This window comes from Heterocephalus glaber, unplaced genomic scaffold (genome assembly GCF_053883595.1).
Source record: "Heterocephalus glaber isolate CG9 unplaced genomic scaffold, H.glaber_assembly_v1.0 deba00001608, whole genome shotgun sequence".
Classification (NCBI taxonomy): Eukaryota; Metazoa; Chordata; class Mammalia; order Rodentia; family Bathyergidae; genus Heterocephalus; species Heterocephalus glaber.
In genome coordinates, this window is record NW_028258379.1 from 17,731,092 (window position 1) to 17,753,528 (window position 22,437).

At 42.5% G+C, this 22,437-nt stretch overlaps 1 protein-coding gene across 9 annotated transcripts in view; it reads left to right on the top strand.

The window, feature by feature from the left end:
- Window positions 1–22,437, top strand: part of Adck1 (aarF domain containing kinase 1) — a 117,856-nt gene that overhangs the window by 63,005 nt on the left and 32,414 nt on the right. For 7 of the 9 annotated variants that reach the window (XM_087195424.1, XM_087195429.1, XM_004837114.4 and 4 more), the window contains 2 exons: window positions 1,023–1,181; window positions 19,299–19,457. In XM_087195424.1, the coding sequence (XP_087051550.1) occupies window positions 1,023–1,181; window positions 19,299–19,457 (318 nt within the window). The remainder of the gene's footprint in view (window positions 1–1,022; window positions 1,182–19,298; window positions 19,458–22,437) is intronic. The other 2 variants (XM_087195427.1, XM_021245705.2) reach the window with 1 other exon arrangement.

A 22,437-nucleotide genomic window follows, 5' to 3' on the forward strand; every position in this document is an offset into this window, starting at 1 on the left:
TGAGCTAAATCCCCAGCAGGCATTTCTAAGAGAGGAAGGAAGGAAGGAAGGAAGGAAGGAAGAAAGGAAGGAAGGAAAGAAGGGAAAGAAGGATGTACTTTCTACTTCATAGAGGAGGAAAAGAGGCACAGAAAGGGTAGGGGGTCTGCCCAATCAGGGAGGTCTCGCTGACAGCCTTGGGATCTCTTCCAGGGTGGCCAGGCCAGGAATGGCTTCAGGAGCCCATGTTGAGGCTGCTACACAGGCAGGAATGAAGTTGGGTTTGGAACCTCTGGCTCAGGGTTCTTGAGCTTTCCTGGTTGGTGGAATTGGAATGTCTTCTATTTGATCTTGTGGGCTGCCGAGGACCCAGTTGTATTAACTTCTTTTTTTTGGTACCAGGGATCGAACTCGGGATCAGTGGTGGAACCACTGAGCTAAATCCCCAGCCCCAGTTGTATTAACTTTTAATTACAATCATGCTTTGGTACTTGACTGCTTTGAAACTCATCAAATTTGGTGCTTTACACATTTTGATGTGAAGATTTTGTCCCAGAACTCATTGCTTGTTTGATACTTGGCACAAAAGCTAGAACTTACTAGTGTTGATTGCCTCATGATTGGCTACCATTTCCAGCCAAAGCAATTTGGTACTCTTCATTTTTGGTACTCATTGTACCTCTCAGAGCCAATTAACAACAAGTACTGAGCGAGGTACCACTGTATCTACAGCCCAGGAGAGACAATGGTGGGTGATTAAATGGGTACATGGTGCACAGTTCTGAATATTCTAGACAGCATTTCTCTGGCCTTTGATGTGTGGGGATGCACCTTCTGTATGTGTCTTTTGTCCAAGCTCCTCCATATGCCCAGAGTGACTCCACCATAGCAAAGGGCCAGCCAAGAGCCTGAGTTGGTACCCACCTGATAAAAGCAAAAAAATCTCTCATGGGGCAGAGGAAGCTCTGGCCCATCTTCCTGGCCCCCTCTCACTTAGTGAGTTGTTATCTTCTCAGTTCCCCTGTCCTCTCCACTCCTGACAGCTCCACGATTTGTTTCTGAGCTTTGATGACACTCCTTTGGGAGCAGCCTCCCTGGCCCAGGTCCACAAGGCGGTGCTGCGTGATGGGCGAACAGTGGCTGTGAAGGTCCAGCACCCGAAGGTGCAGGCGCAGAGCTCGAAGGACATTCTCCTGATGGAGGTGGGCAACCCCCTTTTCTCTTTCATTTGTTGTCAGTCTGTATTTCCCAGGGATCCAGATGGCCTCAGTGACACTGGCTGAGGCTGGTGGGTCTCTGTGACCCCTTAATCAGCAGAGTGGGAGAGGAGAGTGGAGACCACAGGTAAGCAGTGTCCTGACAACTTATAACCACAGCCCATGGCAGGATTGGTCAGCACTTTAAAAAAAAATTTTTATTTTAATGTGACACATGTAGGTATTAATAAAGAAAATATAACAAAGTGTTCTTCTATGAAAAAATAAAACAAAATTTCATAACAAAATAAAGAATAACAGTAGTTAATATGCTGTGTACCATAATCTTAAAAGAACTGCCAAAGTGTTAAAGTACAAGTCATAGACAAAAAAGGCTGTCTCTTGCAAAAAGTAAACAAACAGATAATAGCACAAAACTTTCTTTTCAGCGAATGAAGAGAAACTAGTAGTAACAAATTAGCATATATAGTATATTGAAATATTTTTGAAGCAATGGGATAGAGAATTTAGGAAATTATTTGAACTCTCTAACTTCCTATTTTCTATTTTGGTCTTCATTTATATATGTATATACTTTATTACATGTATAAATATATACATATTAAGGTCTGTATATATTTTATTTTACATATATAAATGTATACATATTAAAGTATGTATATATTTTAAACTTGGAATTTCTCATATAAGAGAAACCATGCCATATTTAAGCTTACATGTCTGACTTATTTCACTTAACATTATGTTCTGCACTTGCTCCATTTGCCTGCAGATGCCTCAGGCTATCTTACTTTATGTCAGAGTAGGACTGCATTGTATATAAATACCAGATTTTCTTTTTCTTTTTCTTTTTTTTTTGGTACCGGGGATCGAACTCAGGTCCTTGTGCTTGTGCAGCAGGCGTCGAAACCACTGAGCTAAATCCCTGGCCCCAGATTTTCTTTATCTCGTCATCTGTTGATGCACATATAAGCTCTTTCTAAGATTTAGCTATTGCAAATTGTGCGCTCTAAACATGGATACACATATATCCCTGAAATACGATGACTTCAACTCTTTTGGGACAATACCTAGAAGGAGGATAGCTGATCAAGTGGAATTTTTATTTTTAATTATTTGAGAACTCTCCATACTGATTTCCATAGTAGTCGTACTAGTTTACATTTCCAACAACAATGTAGAAGAGTTTCTTTTCCCCCACATCCTCACCAGCATTTGTTATTGTTAGATTTTTTTGATTATAGCCATTCTTTGTGGGGTAAGATGGTATCTCAAAGTAGCTTTAATTTGCATTTCTCTTATAGCCAATGATGTTGTACTTTTAAAAAATGTTTTATTGGCTATCTGTACTTCTGGGAAGTATCTATTCACTTCAGTAGCCCATATTTGATTGAGTCTTTCATTTTGGGTGAGTCTAATTTTTTTGAGTTCTTTATATATTCTACGTGTCAGGGTTGGTCCATTCTTGATTTGTCCCTGGGAATCCTCTGGGATGGTCTCAGAACATGCCGAGCAGCTGTTGGGGCCAGGGGGACCTTAGTAGGAAATGTTGTAAAAATGAGGTGAACCAAAGATAATTTCTTGAAGGGTTAAGAAAAGTTACATGATAATTTGTTAAATATTAAAGGAGAGCAGATGGCTGCAAGGGATGTACAAATGACAGGCAGATCACATAGACTGTGTTTGCTTATCTGACATTTGTTTTGAATGAACACATTTACCTTCCAGAAAATGGCCCTGGGCAAAGCCCTGGAGGGTCTAGTGTGCCTCCAGAGTCTTCTAGCTCCATGCCTCCGTCAAAGGAGATAGAGAATGGGCCCCCATTGTTGGCAGGGAGGTCAGCAATCTATTCAACCTACCAGTATGCCCCTCTCATTCCTCTGTTCCCTCCCCTGCTCCTACACTCTTAGTTGATGTTTTCATCTCACTTTCAACCAAACATACCTGTAGATCTCTTCTGCACTATGTGCTATAGGGTGCTGGGGACAGGAGGAGAGTGACCTCCCTCCACATTCTTGGGGAGCTCCCTGTTTGGTGGAGGAGACAGGTATGTAAACAAACAACCACAGAGAGGGGACATGAACTCTGCCAAAGTTGCAAAGGGCTTGGAGCACTGTACCTGGGTGGGTGGGGGGCCTCACTGAGGAGATGATATTTGAGTGGAATCCTGAGGACCCATGAGACAGATGGGCAGGAGAAGGGCAGCCCAGGCTGTGTGAAGGCCCTGGTCTTAGAGGAACAGGGTGGATATGGAGAACTTCAGCTGGTTTTGATGGCTGGGAGTGGGTGGAGATGAGGATGGGCAGGTAGGCAGAGTGCACAGAGGGCTCCAGTACCAGGCTGCGGTGCAGAACAGGGTACATAGTCAACTCTCAGCACATATCTGAGACTGAACTATCTGATTTTTTTCCTGTAGTCAGTGGGGAACCATGTAAGAATTTTAATCAGGGTGCTATCACAATCAGATGTGTATTAGAAGTAGAAATCTGTTGGTGGTCTGGAGTATATATATTAGAAGGCAGAAAGACCATAGCCAGGAAACCAATTGAGGGGTCTGAGGGAGACTGGTCTGAGGGAGAAATAAGGATGTGAAGCAAGGCATTATGCTAGGCTGGAGGAGAGGGATGAGCTCAAGTGGGGGAATCATCTGGACTTTGTGAGCACCTTTACATGGGAAGGCGCAAGGACTGGTATAGATGAGAAGGAGGAGACTGAAGTCTATCCTAGGTTTCTGGCATGAATGATTACACTTGGGTGGCTTTAACTGTATGAGCCAGGGTCCTGTTGAGAAGAAATTGCCCTAGATATTTCAAACAGAGGGGATTTAAAACAGACAATAGGGTTTACAAGGAATGGGATTGCTGAGACTCTAAATAGGATGATGAGACAATTACCAACAGCAGAAAGCCACTGCCACCTTTACAGAGGAAGGATAGAGGAGGGACAAAGAGAAGAATTGATTTTTCTGGAGCTCTCTAGCTGAGAGCAGCTGGTGGTTGCTAAGACCAAGGTGAGTTGGCCTAGTAGAGCTGGATCACAAGTGTAGGGTCTGGTAGTTGGAGCCACAGATGTGTTTTTTTTTTTTTTTTTTGGTACTGGGGATCAAACTCAGGTCCTTGAGCTTGCGCAGGAGGCAGCGAAACCACTGAGCTAAATCCCCAGCCCGCCACAGATGTGCTTTGAGGCAGTTTTTCATCGCGTTGGGTCCCCCTATATTCCACTAGTGTTGCCCATCGGCTAAACCTACCTGGAAGCAAGTTGGTAGGGAAGCCTGGGAAATGTAGTTTGTTACAAGAATCAGGGCATTAGGGTGGATCTGATGCAAAGTGAAATAGACAATGGAGCAGCCATGTGGGTTAAGATACTGCTGTTGGTAGTTTTGGGTAGGGGTACTGGAGTTCAGGTTGGAATACACATTTAGGATTTATGATCAAGGATACTCATGGTTGCTGAATGTGGGGGAGTGGTTGAGCTCATTTGGAGGAAGTGTTTATAATAAAGAGAGAGTGGTGGGTCAGAGGTATAGGCGGCATCATTATTTGGGGAGTGAGCTCAAGAGATAAGTTCCTGAGGTGTTGAAGGAGGATTGAAAAATACTCCTACATCTGATGAAAAAACATCTAAGAAGAGGGTGCTGTATCAGTTATCTAACGCTGCATAATGAACCAGTCTGAAAACTTAGTGGTTTGAAGCAATAGCTGTGGATTTTGCTGATGAATTTGTACTTTGGCCAGGGCTTGGTAGAGAAAGTTGTGTTTAAGGCAGCCCTAGCGTGCATAAAGGGTGGGCTGACTGGGGCTGGAGGACCCATTTCCAATGTGGCTCACCCGCATGGCTGGCAAGCTGGGCTGGCTGTGGTCTCAGAGCTCAGTTAGGCCTGAGGGCTAGGCCTTACTTCCTCTTCATGTGAGCCTCCACATGTGGACTTCCCCACAGCATGGTGGCTGAGTTCTAAGAGCAAGTGTCCCCATAGAATAAGGTTGGAAGCACATTACAGTTTTATGACTTAGCCTTGGAAATCACAGAATTACTTCTTCCCTATTCTATTGGTTGAAGCAGCCACAAAGGCCCTTTTTGTTCAGGGGCTGAGAAAGAGATTCTCCCTCTTAATGAGGGAATGGCAAAGTTCTGGGAACATATTAACATGGGAGTGTTTTTGCAGCCATTTTGGAAAATAGAATATTCCAGAATTGTTCAACACTGAAATGAGTATTCTGGATTTGGCCTTTTAAGAGTTGTTAGAAAGAGCAGTTGCTTTGGCATGAGATGGGTGAAAGAGAACTGAGACCAAGGAAGTGTAGACACTGAATGTGGATACTCTTTTTTTTTCACTTTATTAAATTCTTTTATTGGTACATTGTAGGTATACAACACAATTACATTTCTCATTGGGAATTGTACCTTTACATAATGCATCTTGGTTCTTATTTTTTCCCCATTCCTAGCCCTCCCTTCACCCCCTCCACCCTTCCGTATTTACAAAGACTTTATTTCCATTTTTTCCATTTCTCAGCATTTTTCCTTTCCCTTCTTTCCTTTCCCCTGCCCCTCCCACTACCCCTACCCCTTTGGACCTTTTCTTCCTATTTTGCATTATCGATTATTCATTCTAACCATTGGTACATTTTAGGTATACAATATAATGACATTCATCATTGGAAATTTGCACCTTTACATAGTCTCTCTTGGTTCTTATTTTTGACCCTTGCCCAGCCCTCCCTTCAACCCCTCCATTCCACCTATTTACAAAGATTTTGTTCCTATTTTTCCATTTTCTCATATTAATCCCATTCCCTTCTATCCTTTCCCCTAGCCCTCCCACTTCCTTCCCCTTTGCCCCTTTTCTTCCTATTTCACATTACCTATTATACATTTAGTCCTTATTTACACTTTCAGCTTCTCACACCAGAGAAACTATTCGGTATTTATTCATGTGTGTCCTGTTTATTTCACTTAAGAGTATGGCCTCAATGTGCATCCACTTAGCTATAAATGTCTCTAATTTCTCATTTTTTATGGCTGAGTAGTACTCCATTTTATAAAAAAAACACCACATTTTCTTTATCCAGTCTCCAGTTTATGGGCATTTGGGCTGTTTCCAAGTTTTAGCTATCACAAACTGTGCTGCTATGAACATGGGTGCACATATATCACTGTGGTATGATTCTTTTAATTCTTTGGGGAAGATCTCCAGCAGTGGAATAGTGGGGTCAAATGGGACTTCCAGTCCTAGTTCTTTGAGGTATCTCCATACTGATTTCCACAATGGTTGCACCATTCTACACTCCCACCAGCAGTGGAGCAGGGTTCCTTTTTCCCCACAGCCCCACCACCATTTGTTATTGGTTGACTTCATGATAGCAGCCATTCTTTCTGGAGTGAAATGGAATCTCAGCATTGTTTTCATTTGCATCTCTCGAATGACCAGTGATGTTGAACATTTTTTCATGTATTTATTTGCTATTTCTACTTCTTTGTCTGAGAAATGTCTGTTCATTTCAGATGCCCATTTTCAGATTGGGTCTTTAAATTTGGGAGGTCTGATCTTTTTAAGTTCTTTATAGATTCGAGCTAGTAGACCTTTGTCTGTGGAAGAGCAGGTGAAGATTTTTTTCCCACATTGTGGGTTGTCTCTTCACACTGCTGGTGGTTTCTCTTGCTGTGCAGAAGCCTTTTAATAAGAAGAGATCCCACTTGTTGATTGTTTGTGCTAGTTCACGGGCAACTGAGGTTTTGTTCATAAAATCTTTTCCTACACCAATGTCTTCAAGGGTTCTACCTAACCTCTGTTCCAACTGGTTCAGAGTTTCTATTTTAATATTTAGATCTTTAATCCATTTTGATTTTAGTTTAGTGCATGGTGAGAGATACGGGTCTAGTTTTAATCTTTGGCAAGTTGAAGCCCAATTTTTCCAGCACCATTTATTAAAGAGGCTATCTTTCCTCCAGTGAGGGTGTTTGGCTCCTTTATCGAAGATGAGATGGCTGAATGTGTCTGGCATTGTTTCTGCATCTTCTAATCTGTTCCACTGGTCCTCAGGTCTGTTTCTTTGCCAGTACCATGCTGTTTTTAATCACAGTAGCTTTGTAGTAGAGTTGCAGGTTGAGGATTGTGATAGCCCCTGCCATGTCTCTGTTACCTAGAATTGCTTTTGCTCTTCTGGGTCTCTTCTTGTTCCAAATGAATTTTTGGATTGTTTTCTCAAGGTCTATGAAGTATGCTGCTGGGATCTCCATTGGAATTGCATTAACTCTCTATAGCAGTTTTGGAAGTATGGCCATTTTCACTCTATTAATCCTTCCTACCCAGGAGCAGGGGATGTCTGTCCATTTTCTGATATCATCTTCAATCTCTCTTTTCAGAGTGCCATAGTTTTCAGAGAAGAGGTCCTGATTTCTTTCATTAGGATGATTCCTAGGTATTTCAGTTTTTTGGATGCTATTGTGAAAGGACTTATTTGCCCTATTTCTCTCTCAGTGAGTCTGTCATTTGTGTAGAGGAAAGCTATTGATTTTTGTGTGTTGACCTTGTAACCAGCTACTTGACTGAATTTGGTTATAAAGTCTAGAAGACTTTTGATGGAGTTCTTGGGGTCTTCTATATAGAGTATCATGTCATCTGCAAATAATGACACTTTGACTTCTTCATTTCCTATCATTATTCCTTTTATTTCTTTCTCTTGTCTAATTGCCGTGGCTAATGTTTCCAGAACTATATTGAACAAGAGTGGTTATAGTGGACATCCTTGTCTTGTTCCTGTGGTATGATTCTTTTAATTCTTTTTGATTCTTTAATTCTTTTAGTGTGAAGGATTTCAGTTTTTGACCATTTAGTATGATATTGGCTGTTGGTTTTTCATAGATGGCTTCTATCAGTTTGAGGTAGAGACCATCTATTCCAATTTTTTGTAGGGTTTTTATCATAAATGCGTGTTGGATTTTGTCAAATGCTTTTTCTGCGTCTATGGAGATAATCATATGGTTTTTGTCCTTGGCTCTATTGATGTAGTGTATTACATTGATTGATTTGTGTATATTGAACCATCCCTGCATCCCTGGAATGAATCCCACTTGGTCAGGGTGTATGATCTTCTTGATGATCTTCTGCATTCTGTTTGCCACTATCTTGTTGAGGATTTTTGCATCTATGTTCCTTAGTGAGATTGGCCTATAGTTCTCCTTTTCAGTTGGGTCTTTCTCTGCTTTGGGAATCAAGGTGATGCTTGCTTCCAGGAATGAATTTGGGAGTATTGCTTCCCTTTCCATTTCATTGAAGAGTTTAAACAGTAGTGGCAGCAGTTCCTCTCTAAATGTCTTGTAGAATTCAGCAGTGAAGCCATCAGGGCCTGGGCTTTTCTTAGTTGATAAGTTTTTAATTACATCTTCAATTTCATTGGTTGATATTGGGTTGTTCAGAATTTTTAGGTCTTCTTTGTTCAACTTTGGTAATTCATACATATCTAGGAATCTGTCCATTTCTTCTGTGTTGTTCATCTTATTGGCATATAGGTTCTGGAAGTAGGTATTGATCATCCTCTGTATTTCTGCTGGGTCTGTTGTAATTTCACCCTTTTCCTTCCTAATTCCATGGATTTGGGCCTTTTCTTTCCTTTTTTTGACAAGGTTGGCTAAGGGTTTGTCAGTTTTGTTGATTCTTTTGAAGAACCAACTCTTGGGCTCATTGATTTTTTTGTATCGTTCTCTTAGTCTCCATTGCATTGATTTCTCCTCTGCTCTTTATAATTTCCTCCCTTGTATGAGCTCTGGGGTTATCCTGTTCTTCTTTTTCTAGAAGCTTGAGGTGCAGCATCAGGTTGTTTAATTTGGCTCGTTCTGTTTTCCTAATATGCGTATTCACTGCTAATATGGTAATATTAGGTAATGCTAATATGCTAATTTCCTAATATGGAAATTCACTGAATTTCCCTCGTAAGACTGCTTTCATTGTGTCCCATAGATTCCGATATGTTGTATTGTCATTGTCATTTAATTGAAGGAACTGTCTGATTTCTTCTTTAATTTCCTCTGTGACCCATTGGTTATTCAGAAGTTTGTTGTTCAATTTCCACGTGTTTATGAAATTTTTTGAGTTTCTTTTGCTGTGGATCTCCAATTTCATTGCACTATGGTCTGATAATATACAGGGGATAACTTCAATTCCTTTGCACTTACTTAAACATGTTCTATGTGTGAGTATGTGGTCTATTTTGGGGAATGACCCATGTGCAGCTGAGAAGAATGTGTATTCTGATTTTGTGGGGTGGAAGACTCTGTAAACATCTGTTAAGTTCGTTTGTTCAAGAGTTCGATTGAGTTCTAGTATTTCATTACTTATTTTTAGTCTAGTTGATCTATTTGTGACAGTGGGGTGTTGAGGTCCCCCACTACAATTATATTAGTGCATATATGGCTTTTCATGTCCGTTAGTATTTCTTTTATATAGTTGGGTGCACTAGTGTTTGGGGCATAGATATTTATGATTGTCATCTCTTCCTCTTGGATTGTTCCCTTTACAAGGATGTAGTGTCCTTCTTCATCTCTCTTAATCAGTGTTGGTTTGAAATCTACTTGATCTACCAAGAGGATAGCTACTCCTGCTTTTTTTCGGGTTCCTGTCACATGCAGTATTGTTTTCCACCCTTTAACTTTCAGTCTATGAGTTTCCTTTTGAATTAAGTGTGTTTCTTGTATGCAGCATATTGTTGGATTTTGCTTCTTGACCCATTCTGCCAGTCTATTTCTTTTGATTGGTGAATTGAGACCATTAACGTTGATGGTTATAACTGAAACATATTGACTTGTCATTGCCATGACTTTTTCTTTTTGTTGGGTTCTCCCCCTTTACATTTAATTTCTTGTCATGCCAGATGGGTTCATTCTGCTTTGCTTCCTGGGATTGTGATCCTCAATGTCTGTTCCTAGAATATTGTGTAAAATTCTTTGGAGTGCTGGTTTGGTATTCACGAAGTTCCTAAGGTGCTCTTTGTCATGAAAGTATCTTATTTCTCCATCCATTTTGAAAGATAGTTTTTCAGGGTACATCAATCTTGGTTGGAGGCTGTTTTCTTTTAGGGCTAGGAATATGTCACTCCAAGCTCTTCTTGCCTTGATGGTTTGTGTTGAGAAGTCTGCTGTGATTCTGATGGGCTTTCCTTTGTATGTGATTTGTTTCTTTTCTCTAACTGCTTGTAGAACTTTGTTCTTCTGTTGAGTTTCTGGAATCTTAACAATTGTATGTGTAGATTTTTTTGATCAAGGCCATTTGGAGTCCTATATGCCTCACTTATCTGTATGTCAAGCTCTTTTCCCCTGCTTGGGAAGTTTTCTGCCATTATTTCTGTGAAGAGATTTTTTATGTCATCTGCACTCTCTCCTGTTTCTTCATTGACTCCAATCAGTCTTATGTTATTCTTCTTTCCATCATCTAACAGCTGCTGGATTGATTTCTCATGTTCCCTTATAATTTTGAAGCAATTTTTCTTTTCCTGTTCACTAATTGCAATCTTATCTTCTATATCTGAAATTCTGTCCTCACATTGGCTCATTCTGCTGTGTAGACTTTCAGTGGAGTTTTTCATGTCCTGGAAATCTATTTGCATCTGTTTTATGGATTCCATTTGTTTCCTATGTTGGGATTCCATCATGTTCCTGAGCTCCTCTCTAGATTTATTAATCATGTCTTGCACTAGGGGCACAATTTCTCTTGTTATCTGAGAAATTATTTCTGATTTCATTTTTTCCAGATCCCCTTTTGCTGCCAGTTCAGTGGGTCCAGGTGGTTGAGTATGAGAGTGTTCCATGTCATTTCCCTTTGGGGTTGCTGTAGGTGATCTGGAAGTCTGGTTTTGAGACTTATTTATGTGTTTTCTCATTTCGACTGGCGGGGTGCTGTTAGCACCTGCACGGATTACCTCCTCTGAGCTGGGAGAGGTGAGACAGGGGCCAGGAGCAGTGGTAGGGATGGTGGCCCAAAAGCCCTTTCCTGTCAGCTGGGAGCAGTGGGAGGGATGATGGCCGGGAAGCCCCTTCCTATGGTCCAGGAACAGTGGGACGGCGGTTCAGAAGCCCCTACCTCTGGGCTGGGAGCAGCGGAACTCAGTGCCGTGGTCTGGTGGTCCGGTGTCCTCTGTGTCTTTGTAGTGTGGAACCAGGTGGCTGCCTGTCTGCAGCAGGGTGATTCAGTGTGTTCTGCACAACTCGGGACCTCCTAATGTGGATACTCTTGCCCAGTGTTTAGCCATGGAAAGCTTGGGAGAATTAGAGAAGAGCATAGGCCTAAGTGCTACAGGGGCTTGAGCAGGATTGCTGCTGATGGGGAGGGGAGGATTGGAGGCTGAGCAGAGACGTAACTACTGGGTCAAGTCTAGGAGGAGATTCAAGAGATTGGGCACCAAGAACACAGTGGAAATGTTAGCCTTTGATGAGCCTTTGTTTTGAACCTGGAGGGTGGTGGAAGGGCGGGGCACAGACGACTGAGTGGGGAAGGGGGAACGGGAAAGTGGGCAGCTGAGTGTGTACCAGCCTGATAGCCTCTATTTTTTCTCTGCAGTAGGAGGCAAGACCATCTGTTGAGAATGAGAGGGTAGGAGGTGGCACTGGAGGCTCGAGGGGGTGAAGGTTAGGAATAGCTGCTGTATGCCTTCCAGAAGGAACTGCTAGGGTGAGGAGGGTCTGCTGAGTATACTGGGAAGATGCCTGGGAAGCTGGTATTTTAGCAAACCTGCCAATAACTATGGAATGGCTGTAGCTGGGAGTAAACCAGGGTCGTGGAGAATCCCTGGGTTCAGGCAGGAACCTGCCATGGCCTAGCAGTGCGTCAAGGTCCAAAGGCCTGGGTGGATGGCTGCTACCTTTTCTGCTCAGAGCCTCATCAGCTTCCTAGGTACTGGTAGTGTGAGGTCAGTAGCAATAATAGCAGTAATAAAGACTTGGGATCTTCCTCCCCGTGACAAGCATCAGATGCTTTTCATAGGAAGCACAGCCTGGCAGACTGTGTGGAGCACAGAGCAGCTCCTTGGTGGTGGTAGAGGCAGAGTGGGGGCTGGGTCACAAAGCAGATTAGAGACTATCTTCACAGCCTTCAGGGGGACCACCACCTCTGAGCCATCAGCATTGGCTGCAGCACTAGGTGGCACTGCCTTTTCAATGGACTTGGTCTCTGGTGAAAAACTCCTACCTGGGCCACCCTTCTCTGCTATAAAACTAAGACGATCCCAACCAGACATTGGAAATAAATTTTTTTTCAGGTCCAGACCTAAATGGTGTCTTGGTTTTAGGAATGACAACACCGGTAAGGTGCTCAGGCATGCTTGGCAGGAGAAGATGATTTCTTAGCGACATTAGGGCCACCTTAGCTACCAGAAACTTGGAGATAGGAGAGGCAAAGCTCTGTTCCTGCATAGCTTTCTGTGCTTTCTTTCATACCAGTCCTAGATATTGCATGCTTGCTTTGCCTCCTTTCCCTCTAACCCTGTGTCTTACTTTCTCATCTCTGAGAAACAATCCCTGACACCCACAGTTTAAAGGAGAAAAGATTTATTTTGGCTCAGTTTGTAGAGGACCCTTCCAGGCCCCATTCCCAGTGACCTATCTCCTCTCGATGTCATATGTAACTATAAATTCTTCAGAGGCCTAATCTGGTGATGGGCCTCACACCCCTATAATTCAGTCAGCACCCAAAGCCCTGTCTATGAGTGCAGGAGGCTTTGGGGGACCTCTAGGTATAAACCATAGCACCTGTGATTGATCACTGCCTAGTCTTGAGAGGAAAGCAATCTCATTAAAGTAATTCATGCTAAAGACAGAGTAACTGATAGTTCTAACCTCTGTATATTTCTTTTTAGGAAGGTGGGTTTATAAATCCGAACACATCTGCTGTAAGGGAGAAAGGTTTATAGGAATGAAACATTTGGGCGTGAGGAGGTGGGGACCACTAGGTGTATCAGATACGATGCTTTTGGCTGTAAGAATCAGAAAATCCAGCTAAAAGTAGTATAGAAAATAATAACCCATGTTAGCTCACATGTAAAGACATCTGGAAGTTTCATTAGCTATTTCAAGGTTGACTAATCCAGCATCTTATTGTGGTTTATAAGGACCCAGGTTCTTTGCATTTGCATCTCTGCCATCTCAGCTTCCTGGCTTGTCCTCCTAGGATAGTACCCTTCATGGACCCAGTATAACTGCAGTTCTTGGTGGCATCCAGATGCCAAAGAGGGCTTATTTCCCTTGCATATTTCTTATCGGAAAGAAATTTCCTTCATTTCTCATTGGCTAGAAGTAACACCCATGCCTAAGTCAGACTTGGCAAGGGCAAGGTGTTGATTTGGCTTTGACCAATTTTGATTCACCTTCTCAGGCTATGGCCTCTCTTGAGGATCGTGAAGAAGGTACAGGATGGGAGTTCTGATACCCAGGCAGGTGCAGGTGATGGCTGTTGGGTTGGGACCAGGAGTATGTGCTGGTGTTTTGTGCTCCTGGGAACCAGGGACTCCTCTTGGGGAGGGGAGCAGTCTTTGCAATAGACTGCTGACTGGATAGCAGAGAAATGGAAGCAAACTCTTTAAGTACATGGCATTTGGTGAATCTGTTGATGTTGGTGACTTTGCACAAAAGAGAAAGTCACAGCTGAGAATGTTTTCAGCTTTGTCATTATCACCTGATACTGTCCCTTTAGTAGTTGAGGCAACTCTACTTCTACATGCACAGCCAGTGACTCTTATTGATTTGAGTGGCTGTCCAGAGCCAGACTAATTGGGCCTAGAGATTGGAACAATGATTCAGCAGGAAGGGGTGAAGTGACAAGGCACAGGCCACCCTTCTGCTGGCGGGCTGGCTTTGCAGCATTTCTCTTCTGCCCGCAGTGGTGGGGAGTTCTGCAGGCCACATCTCACTGCTGTTCTCCCTGTGTGAGAGGAGGGTGGGAGGGACTAGAATGGTCTGTGAGGTGCTGAGGAGGCTGTAGTCCCCAGGCCTTTTGCATCACCCTGTGTCCCTCCCAGCTATGTTTCCACTTCCACAAGGTGATGCATGCCCCTTGCGCTGCCAGGCCCTAAGGGCTCTAACTCATGGCAAGTTTGAAGCTTTTATGTACCACTGGTCACCAAGGCTCTGTTGTATGTTGGGGAAGAATTTGTTGTCCTGAGTACCATAATCTGTTTTACCGCTTTGTGTTGTCCAGCCCATCCCAAGGATCTCTAAAAATAAAGACCTGTGACTTATGTTTCTGACTTTTTTTGAGCAGCATCCAGTGCATGCTGTCTGTCATCTTGTTTCTTTTCTAAATGTGCTGATTGAAGAGTGGGTGGCTAGGTAATGTCTGTGTTGGCACAGAATCCAACGGCTGATTTAAAAAAAAAAAAATGTAAAATATGCAGAGATGTAAGCCATCCCATGAAAACTTCTCTTCACCCTGTAATTCTGTTTTCTAAAAATCATGCACTTTAATAACTTATCAGAACAACGATGAACCACATGAATGCCAAGCTATTTACATAACTCTGAATTGATTTTTGATCCTTGTCCAACATCCATTTTTTACTAATTTGGATTGGTGCAGACATTCTGTTTATGTGCTGCTTTTCCATAGAACATTATTTCTTTTATAGTGTGTAATAACTTGATAACAGTAACTTACATTTTAGCTGCATTTTACAATTTGCAAAGCTCTCTGTCTGCCTTATCTTAGCTTCCTGTTGTATTATCCTACATTGTATTGCATGAGGCAGAACTGCATAAAGAAAGAACAAGAAAAACCCGGCTCCAGATCCTGTCTTGACAGTTCCCCCCAAAAGTACTGTGTGTGCTTTAACCTCCTGGAAATCTGTGAAATGGGCAAGAAAAAGATGAGATGAGACTATGTATATAAAATGCCTTATGGCACAATGCCTGGTATATACAGGAACTAAATAATATTAATTTCTATTTTTTTTGCAGTTGTAAATTATGAGCACTAGTTTTTAAGATTCTATGTGACTCTTCATTTTTCTGTTGTGTTTCTGTGTGGCTCACAATTGATTTTTTTTTCTTATTGTGAGCCAATTGGTCTATAGGAAAACAGTTTCATGACTTTACCTTGAAGGAAGTGTTAATTATTGAATATACCTTGATTGATTCATAAGTTTACAGATTTAGTGGAAAATTCTCAGTTATTTTGAAACTTTGGTTCCCCCAAATTCAGCAGTGATCCCCCTTTTCCACCAAAATCTCAAGAATGAAAACCTCAATATATTTCAATACCACAAATGAGGCCATATAGTTGTCTCAGAGGAGGAAACAAACCCATTGAACTATTCATGTGTTAATTTATTTATCCACTTACACATTCCTGTAATGTCCAGTAAACATCTGTGGAGTGTTGAGTATGAGGTAGGCATTGATGAAAACAATGGCTGTTGGAAGAATTTTATAGAAAAGATACAGGAGAAAATTTAAAAAGGCAAATTGCTGACAACACCTGTTTTATTTTAGTTGATTGCATCTATTGTAAAAAAGAAACCAAAATGAGTCTACTTGGGGCAGGCTCTTAAGAAAGGAAGGGAGTGAAAACAGAAGGTGAACCTAAGAAGTTTTTAAAAAATTAATTTTATTGGTGTACTTTTGATATACATACTGATTACATTCATCATAGGGAATTTGTACCTGTACATAATATATCTTGATTCTTCTTTTTTTTCCCATTTCTCTCCTCTCCCTTCAGCCCTTTTTCTCCTCCCTACTTCCAAAGCTTTGCTAAGGAGTTTTATTTTACTTTACTCGGCCAAGAAAAGTCTAAAGCCAGTAGCCCAAAGCTCTTGGACCAGATGACTCGTAACTTGACTTCCTTCCCCACCCAGTGAATGTCAGGGAGTTGGTGAACCTCCAGAGTTAGGTGCAAAACAGTGAGTTTGTACATTTTCTGGGCTTCATGGCTGGCATCAGATTTTCAAGTTGGCAGCCTCCTATGAGAGATGGTGATCTACTATCAAGAGCCACTGACTTCCACTGAAGGCAGCCTCTTGTTCGGACAGGAGGCTCCCTTGTCCATGGTTTCAGTTATCTGCAGTCTTGTTTACACATAGTTAGCCGTAGTAGGTACATGTAAGATATTTTGAGAGAGAGTAAAGCGATTAATTTAATTACAGTATATTATAATCTACTTATTTTTGTTAATCTCTTAGTGTGCCTAACATATATAAATTATAGCTCTGTATGTATAGGAAAAGACATATTATATATAGGATTTGGTATCATTGGCAGTTTTAGGCATCCAGTGGAGGTCTTGGAACATATCCTCCTTGGATAATAGGGGACAGTAGTAGCCTGGTGTGGTGGTGCACACTTGCAATCCCAGTACTCTGGGAGGCCGAAACATGAAGATCATAAGTTGAAGCCCAGCCTGGGCTTAGTGACTTAGAAAGAACTTGTCTCAAAATAAAAAAGAGCTAGGATTAGCTCAGTGTGAAGGCCCTGGGTTCAATCCCCAGGAAAAAAGTTGGGGGACTATTGTAACCAAGAGAGTGACTTACCATCTACAGAATGCTTCAGAAATTAGCTTTATGAGTGCTGTGGAGTTTATTGGATTATGAATTAATTTACTAGTTAGTTATTAGCAGTTACTATTAGTCAGTAAAGTCTATGACTGCTTTAATGATTAACGGCCTGAGATATTAATAATAATAATGTCTAATTATATAATTGATTAGTAACGGAAAAAATCTTTAAAGTACCTTTCAGTGCTATTTGGATATTAATGATAATTAAAAATTTCACAAATATAATGACCATACAATAAATGATGAGGAATTTTTGCTTGGCAGAAGCTTCCCCCAAGGTGTGGACCTCTCTGTGCTGCAGGTAGCTCCCTGTGTACATCCCTGTTTGTCCCGAGACAGCTGCCTGCAGGTAATTTGTCAGTACTGATTGAAGGAGGAAACCTCACCGTGGCTCCTGTCCTGCTCTTCCTCTGCCAGGCCCTCTAGAAATTAGACTGGAGCAAAATTCCATAGAGCTTTGCTTGCCTGAACTCAGTGCCCAGAAAGTGGAATTCTGGTGCCTTCAATGACCTACATGACCTACATCAGTTTGGGCAAGTCACTTCTGTTTCCTGTGGGCTTGCTTTGCCTCCACTTTGGTGGCAGCTGAGGGCAATCTGGGGACACGTGATGAGATGCAATGCCTGGAGGCTGCTGTGTCCAGGTCCCTGTGTCTGACACTTGTGGTCCTGGCTTCTCTGTTGCCTCCTCTCCCTTGTTTCATGTGACACAACAGAAACAAAACAAATGAAATCAATTGGTATAAGGTCACAGGTCTAGCCATGAGAGACTAGACAAGAGTAAAAAGAAATGAGACTACAGCCTAATGTAATTAAAAAGAGGTTTGTTAGAAATTGACCATAATAACCCTGTGTGATGATTCTTTTAGAATAGTGTCTGGTACATCACCTAGGACATAGAGTTTAAAAACAGAGCTGTAAATGCTTTGTAGTTAATAGCTTTGTGTTTTTTGTATCACATATGCCTGACCCAATATGCATAATATTCGAGTCCAGTGCAGACAGAGGCATAGACAGGGCTCTTAGCTGCGGCTCAGGAAATCCATCCAGGAAGACTGAAGGTCTTCTGATACCAACAAACCCATGATTTTCTAGTTCTTGCTGAATGCCATCTGCTGTAGCCACAGGTAGAGATGGATGTTCTTGAAGCACTTGGGCTGCAGTCTATACTGAGAATCACTGGGGTGATCAGTCAGTGTTTCTGTCCAGGCCTGGCTTTGAATGCCAAGAGGAGGGATTAGGACAGCAGGTGGGTTGCCTTCTGTGTTTCCCTCCTGAATTCTAGAGCCTCCCACATTGCTGGTGGCACCCTTGCTCACTCATCACAGAGCCATTATCTGTGAACTTGTGAAATCATCACACGTTTAGGGGCCTGGTCATGGGGGAGCCTTCAAGCTGAGTCCCTGCCCCAGAGGGGCTGTCGTGTGCACTGCACACATTATTGGGCTTTTGTTCTCTGGTCCTAATGTTTAACTAAGGTGTCATTAAACTAACATCTTGATGCCAGATACATCTTATAAATTTCCATTTTCTTCATGCCATCACTCAAGAATCCATAGTGGGCTCAAATTGCCAAAAACACAAGCTTTTTATCTGGATTGTCAAATCCCTTATCTTTTATCTCTCTCATGTTGTCCAGCCTGTTTGTTCCCTTATTCTCATTTAATTTTTTAATTAAATATGCTTTTCAGAAAATGTAGAAGTTAATACAGGTATACTTCAGATCATCTGATCCAAAATGCTTGGGATCAGAGGTGTTTCAGATTTTTCAGATTTTGGAAATACTTATACATAATGATATATCTTGTGCCTGAGACTCATAAAAATTCATTTATGTTTCTCCTTCACCTTGCACACAGAGCTTGATGGTAATTTTATACAATATGTTTAGTGTGCCTGTATTTTGACTGAGACCTGTCACATGAAGTCTGGCGTGGAATTTTCATGGCATCATATCAGCACTCAGAAAATTTTGGATTTTGGAGCATTTTGGATATCAGATTTTTTAATCAGTGATGCTCAACCTATATTATGAATACTCAAATACTAATCACTAGGCTTAATAAAAAGAAATGACAGTTACAGACGAAGCTCCTCTTAAGTGCTTTGCAGATGGGATCTTGAAGAATAAACCTGGGAGTAGCAACAGCACAGTGTGGCAAAATGCTTAAGAGCAAGGGTTTTGGAGTTGGGTAGGCCAAAATGGAATTCTAACTCTGTACTTTACTTGCTGGGCAAATTCAGGAAATCACACAAACTCTCAAAGCCCCAGCTTCCTCATCCATAATAGAAATGTGGATGATAGGATGGGTTACCCATGTATGTCCTGGAGTTGTAAGGCTTAAGTGGAATGGTAAGTAACGCACTCACCCTGATGCTTGCCACATGGGGAGCAGCCAGCAAATGGGAGCCATGGTTACTGCTGGTGGCTGCTGGGCTGATATATCTTGGACAGAGATACAGCCAGGTTTCCCCATGCACTCTTACTCCACGAAAGACCCAGGCAGAGGGTAGGGAGGGCCCTTCATGTATGTTGTGAACAGACTGATGGGCTATTTGGTGGATTTCAGGTGCTTGTCTTGGCTGTGAAGCAGCTATTCCCAGAGTTTGAGTTTATGTGGCTGGTGGACGAAGCTAAGAAGAACCTGCCTTTGGAGCTGGACTTCCTCAATGAAGGGAGGAATGCTGAGAAAGTGGCCCAAATGCTCCAGCACTTTGACTTCCTAAAGGTAGGAGGGGCTTGGCATTAGGGGGCCATGGTGGTCTGGTGGGAGGATTGATTCATGCTGTGAACATCTCTCAGTTTTTTTTTATGTGAACATCTCTCTTATAGCACATCTCCTTCCTTAGTTTTCTTTCTGAAGATGAGTGGTTTGTCACTGGTAATACATACTAAAGCCCTTCAAGGCAATTTCCAAAGAAGTACCTAGTTTGATTTTTGACCCATCAGTCAATTGGACAGATGTTTTATTGCATAATCTACAATTGCAAGGCACCAAGCACTACCTGAGAGGCTGTGTGGTGGGGTCTCTGCCTCCATGAAGCATGGGGTATTGGTGCTGATGGTGGTAGCTAGCACTACTGTACGCCGGTCCAGTTCAAAGCACATGTATATTACATTAGCTCATTTAATGTGCAGTTAGTTCTGCTGTAACACAACATGTGTTCCTAGAAATCATTATAGTGTGCAAAATTGCATAACAGAACCTACAGAGATTATGGGGGAAATGGGCATAGGGGTAAGCACTCAAAAACATCTGTGACATAGAAAAGAAAAGACAGGGACTAATAAGAACAATAGCCCAGTGTTACACATGTTAAATCGCTGAGAAATATGTAAGACTGCAATACACGGGCACCTTACCTTGAAACCTTGTGAGTTATTGTGAGTTAGTAGAAGGAGGGTCATCTGAAATGGGACAGGAACCTATAACACCAGATGTTGTGTTTGAAATGTGTGTGTGTTTTGTGTGCTCCCATGCAGGTGTTCATCTGGCTGCCGTTTTCTATGTTCACTCTGTGTCTAGTGGGTGATAGGGCACAAGAGCAGATGCAATTTTCAACCACACTAGAACAAAATTGTGTGTTTCCAAAACAGCATAGCAGAATTGCTCTCAGCAGTAGAAGGCACTTCCTGTGGGAACAGTATCAATTAATACAGAGTCACAGCTATCAGTGCCCCATGAGAGGTACTGTGGGTGAGTGGGCTGAGGACTCAGAAGCCATTCATGGCCCATCAGGTGAGGGAAGCCTTTGCTGAGGAGTTGGTAGAAGAGCTGGTCTTTGAGGACTGTCCTGATGTCCCCATGGGGCAAATAAGGATTGGAATGAGTGAAATCCTTGGTGGAGTTTATACCCATTTATCAGGCATTCCCTTCATTATGATGGTGTAAAGGTTGGAGAGTCTTCCTTGGATTCTACCCAGGGAGTTTTGCTTTCAACTCTAGAAGAGATCAGCTTTTTTCTCATCACTCAGGAGGCCAGGAGAAAGTGGGAAGGGAGTCATAGAATCCTTAAGAGCTCCATGTATGAGTTCCAGAGTGCCCAGTCATTTAGCTCTCCAGTGGGAAGGGAGGTTGGCTGGGAGCAGGAAAGGCTCTGTTCTGGCTTTGGAAGACATCGAGAGACATGGAGATATTGCTTATATACTTCCTTTACCCAGATTAGGAAGGATATATCTGTACTAACCACCTGGGAATCGCAAGGCCTGGCTCATGGGAAGAAAAGCTGTGATGATCAGTGAGCGCAGTGTCTTGACACACTGATTTTGGTGGAAGGTGAAGTTTAGACCATCTCCAGGGTGTTCTGTGGTCACCTGGGTTTTTTTTTTTTTTCTCACCTGGGTTTTTGATGGCCTCTGTTGTAGTTATGAATGTCTAGATTTCTTTGTGCATGTGAATCCAGAAGTGCAGAGTGGATCCGAAAACACTGCGTTAGCCTTCAAGTTCAAACTACCAGTCGAATGAAAACTGGGTTCCCTCAGACAAAGAGTAATATGAGTTAATTAGCATAATGCTGTGGGGCCCAAAATATGTTTCTGCTTGCGTATCCCATTCCCTAACATTGCTTTATCCTACATTTATCGAGCATTTCCTGAGCCGGTTGCTGTGCTAGGAGCTGGAGGTTGGTTCTTGCCCTGGACAACTTCCCGTTTTATGGGGCAGGAACACACAAATGTATTGGTATAGTAGAGATTATTTCACGATGTGACAGACACTGCTTTGTTTTTGTGGTTCCCAAGATGAAGTAATTAGAGGGCTTCTAAAAAGTCTTGACTGTACAGAGGAGTAAGCAATATTTATTAAATGTTTCTTCTTTGTCAGGCAGGCACAGTGGCATCAGACAGTGCAGGTACTGTGACAGCAAATCATTCCAATGGCCATCATCCCATCTTACAGATGACAGTCCTTGAGTAGAGGAGCTCAGGCTACAATCCAGGTTTTCTGACTCCAAGTCTGGTGCTCATCTCAGGATTTTCTGCTGCCTTTTACCCGGCAGGGGAGCCCCTCAGAGCTAGAGCTGTGAGCCAGACAAACAGAAACATCTCCTCCACTGTTTCCATGGAAACGGCAAAATTGTCCCCTGGCTGGGCCAACTACCAATGGCCAGACCAAGACATGTAATAATAATGACACAAATTTGTGAAACGAGTATGCCACATGGGTAAATAATTAATATACCAATCTGACCTGCTGCCTCCAGAACTGTACACTGTTCCTAAGACAATGGTGGAACAGAGGCTCCTGAGTAATTCATTTTGCCTAAACACACCACAAGCAGGAAGCGAATTTTGCACTGTGAACTCAGTTCAGCTCTTAAAACTGGAGATAGATTGCTTTTGCACGCTGGCACCCCATCCCAACATCTGTGCGTAATTATGCCTCAGCAAAGAGTTTTTACCTCTCAGTGTGTGAGGTGTCTTCCAGTGCTTCTGTGGGGTTTAATAACCTCGGCCCCATGCGATAAATCTCTGTGCCGCGGACAAGCACTGAATGCAAATAAGGTGTTCAGGAGGCTGGAGGAAGGTGGGGCCAGCCAGGCTGAATGGTCAAGAAGATAGCTGGCGACAGGGCAGCAAGGGAGGAGCCTCTGAGCAATGTGCTTGGGCCTGGCAGAGAGGAGAGTGGGTGTGGAGGTGGGCGTGGGAGTGGGCCGTGTCATGGCGGAGTCACCCCACGGTTTCTTCCTGTGAGTTGAGGAGCCTGAAAC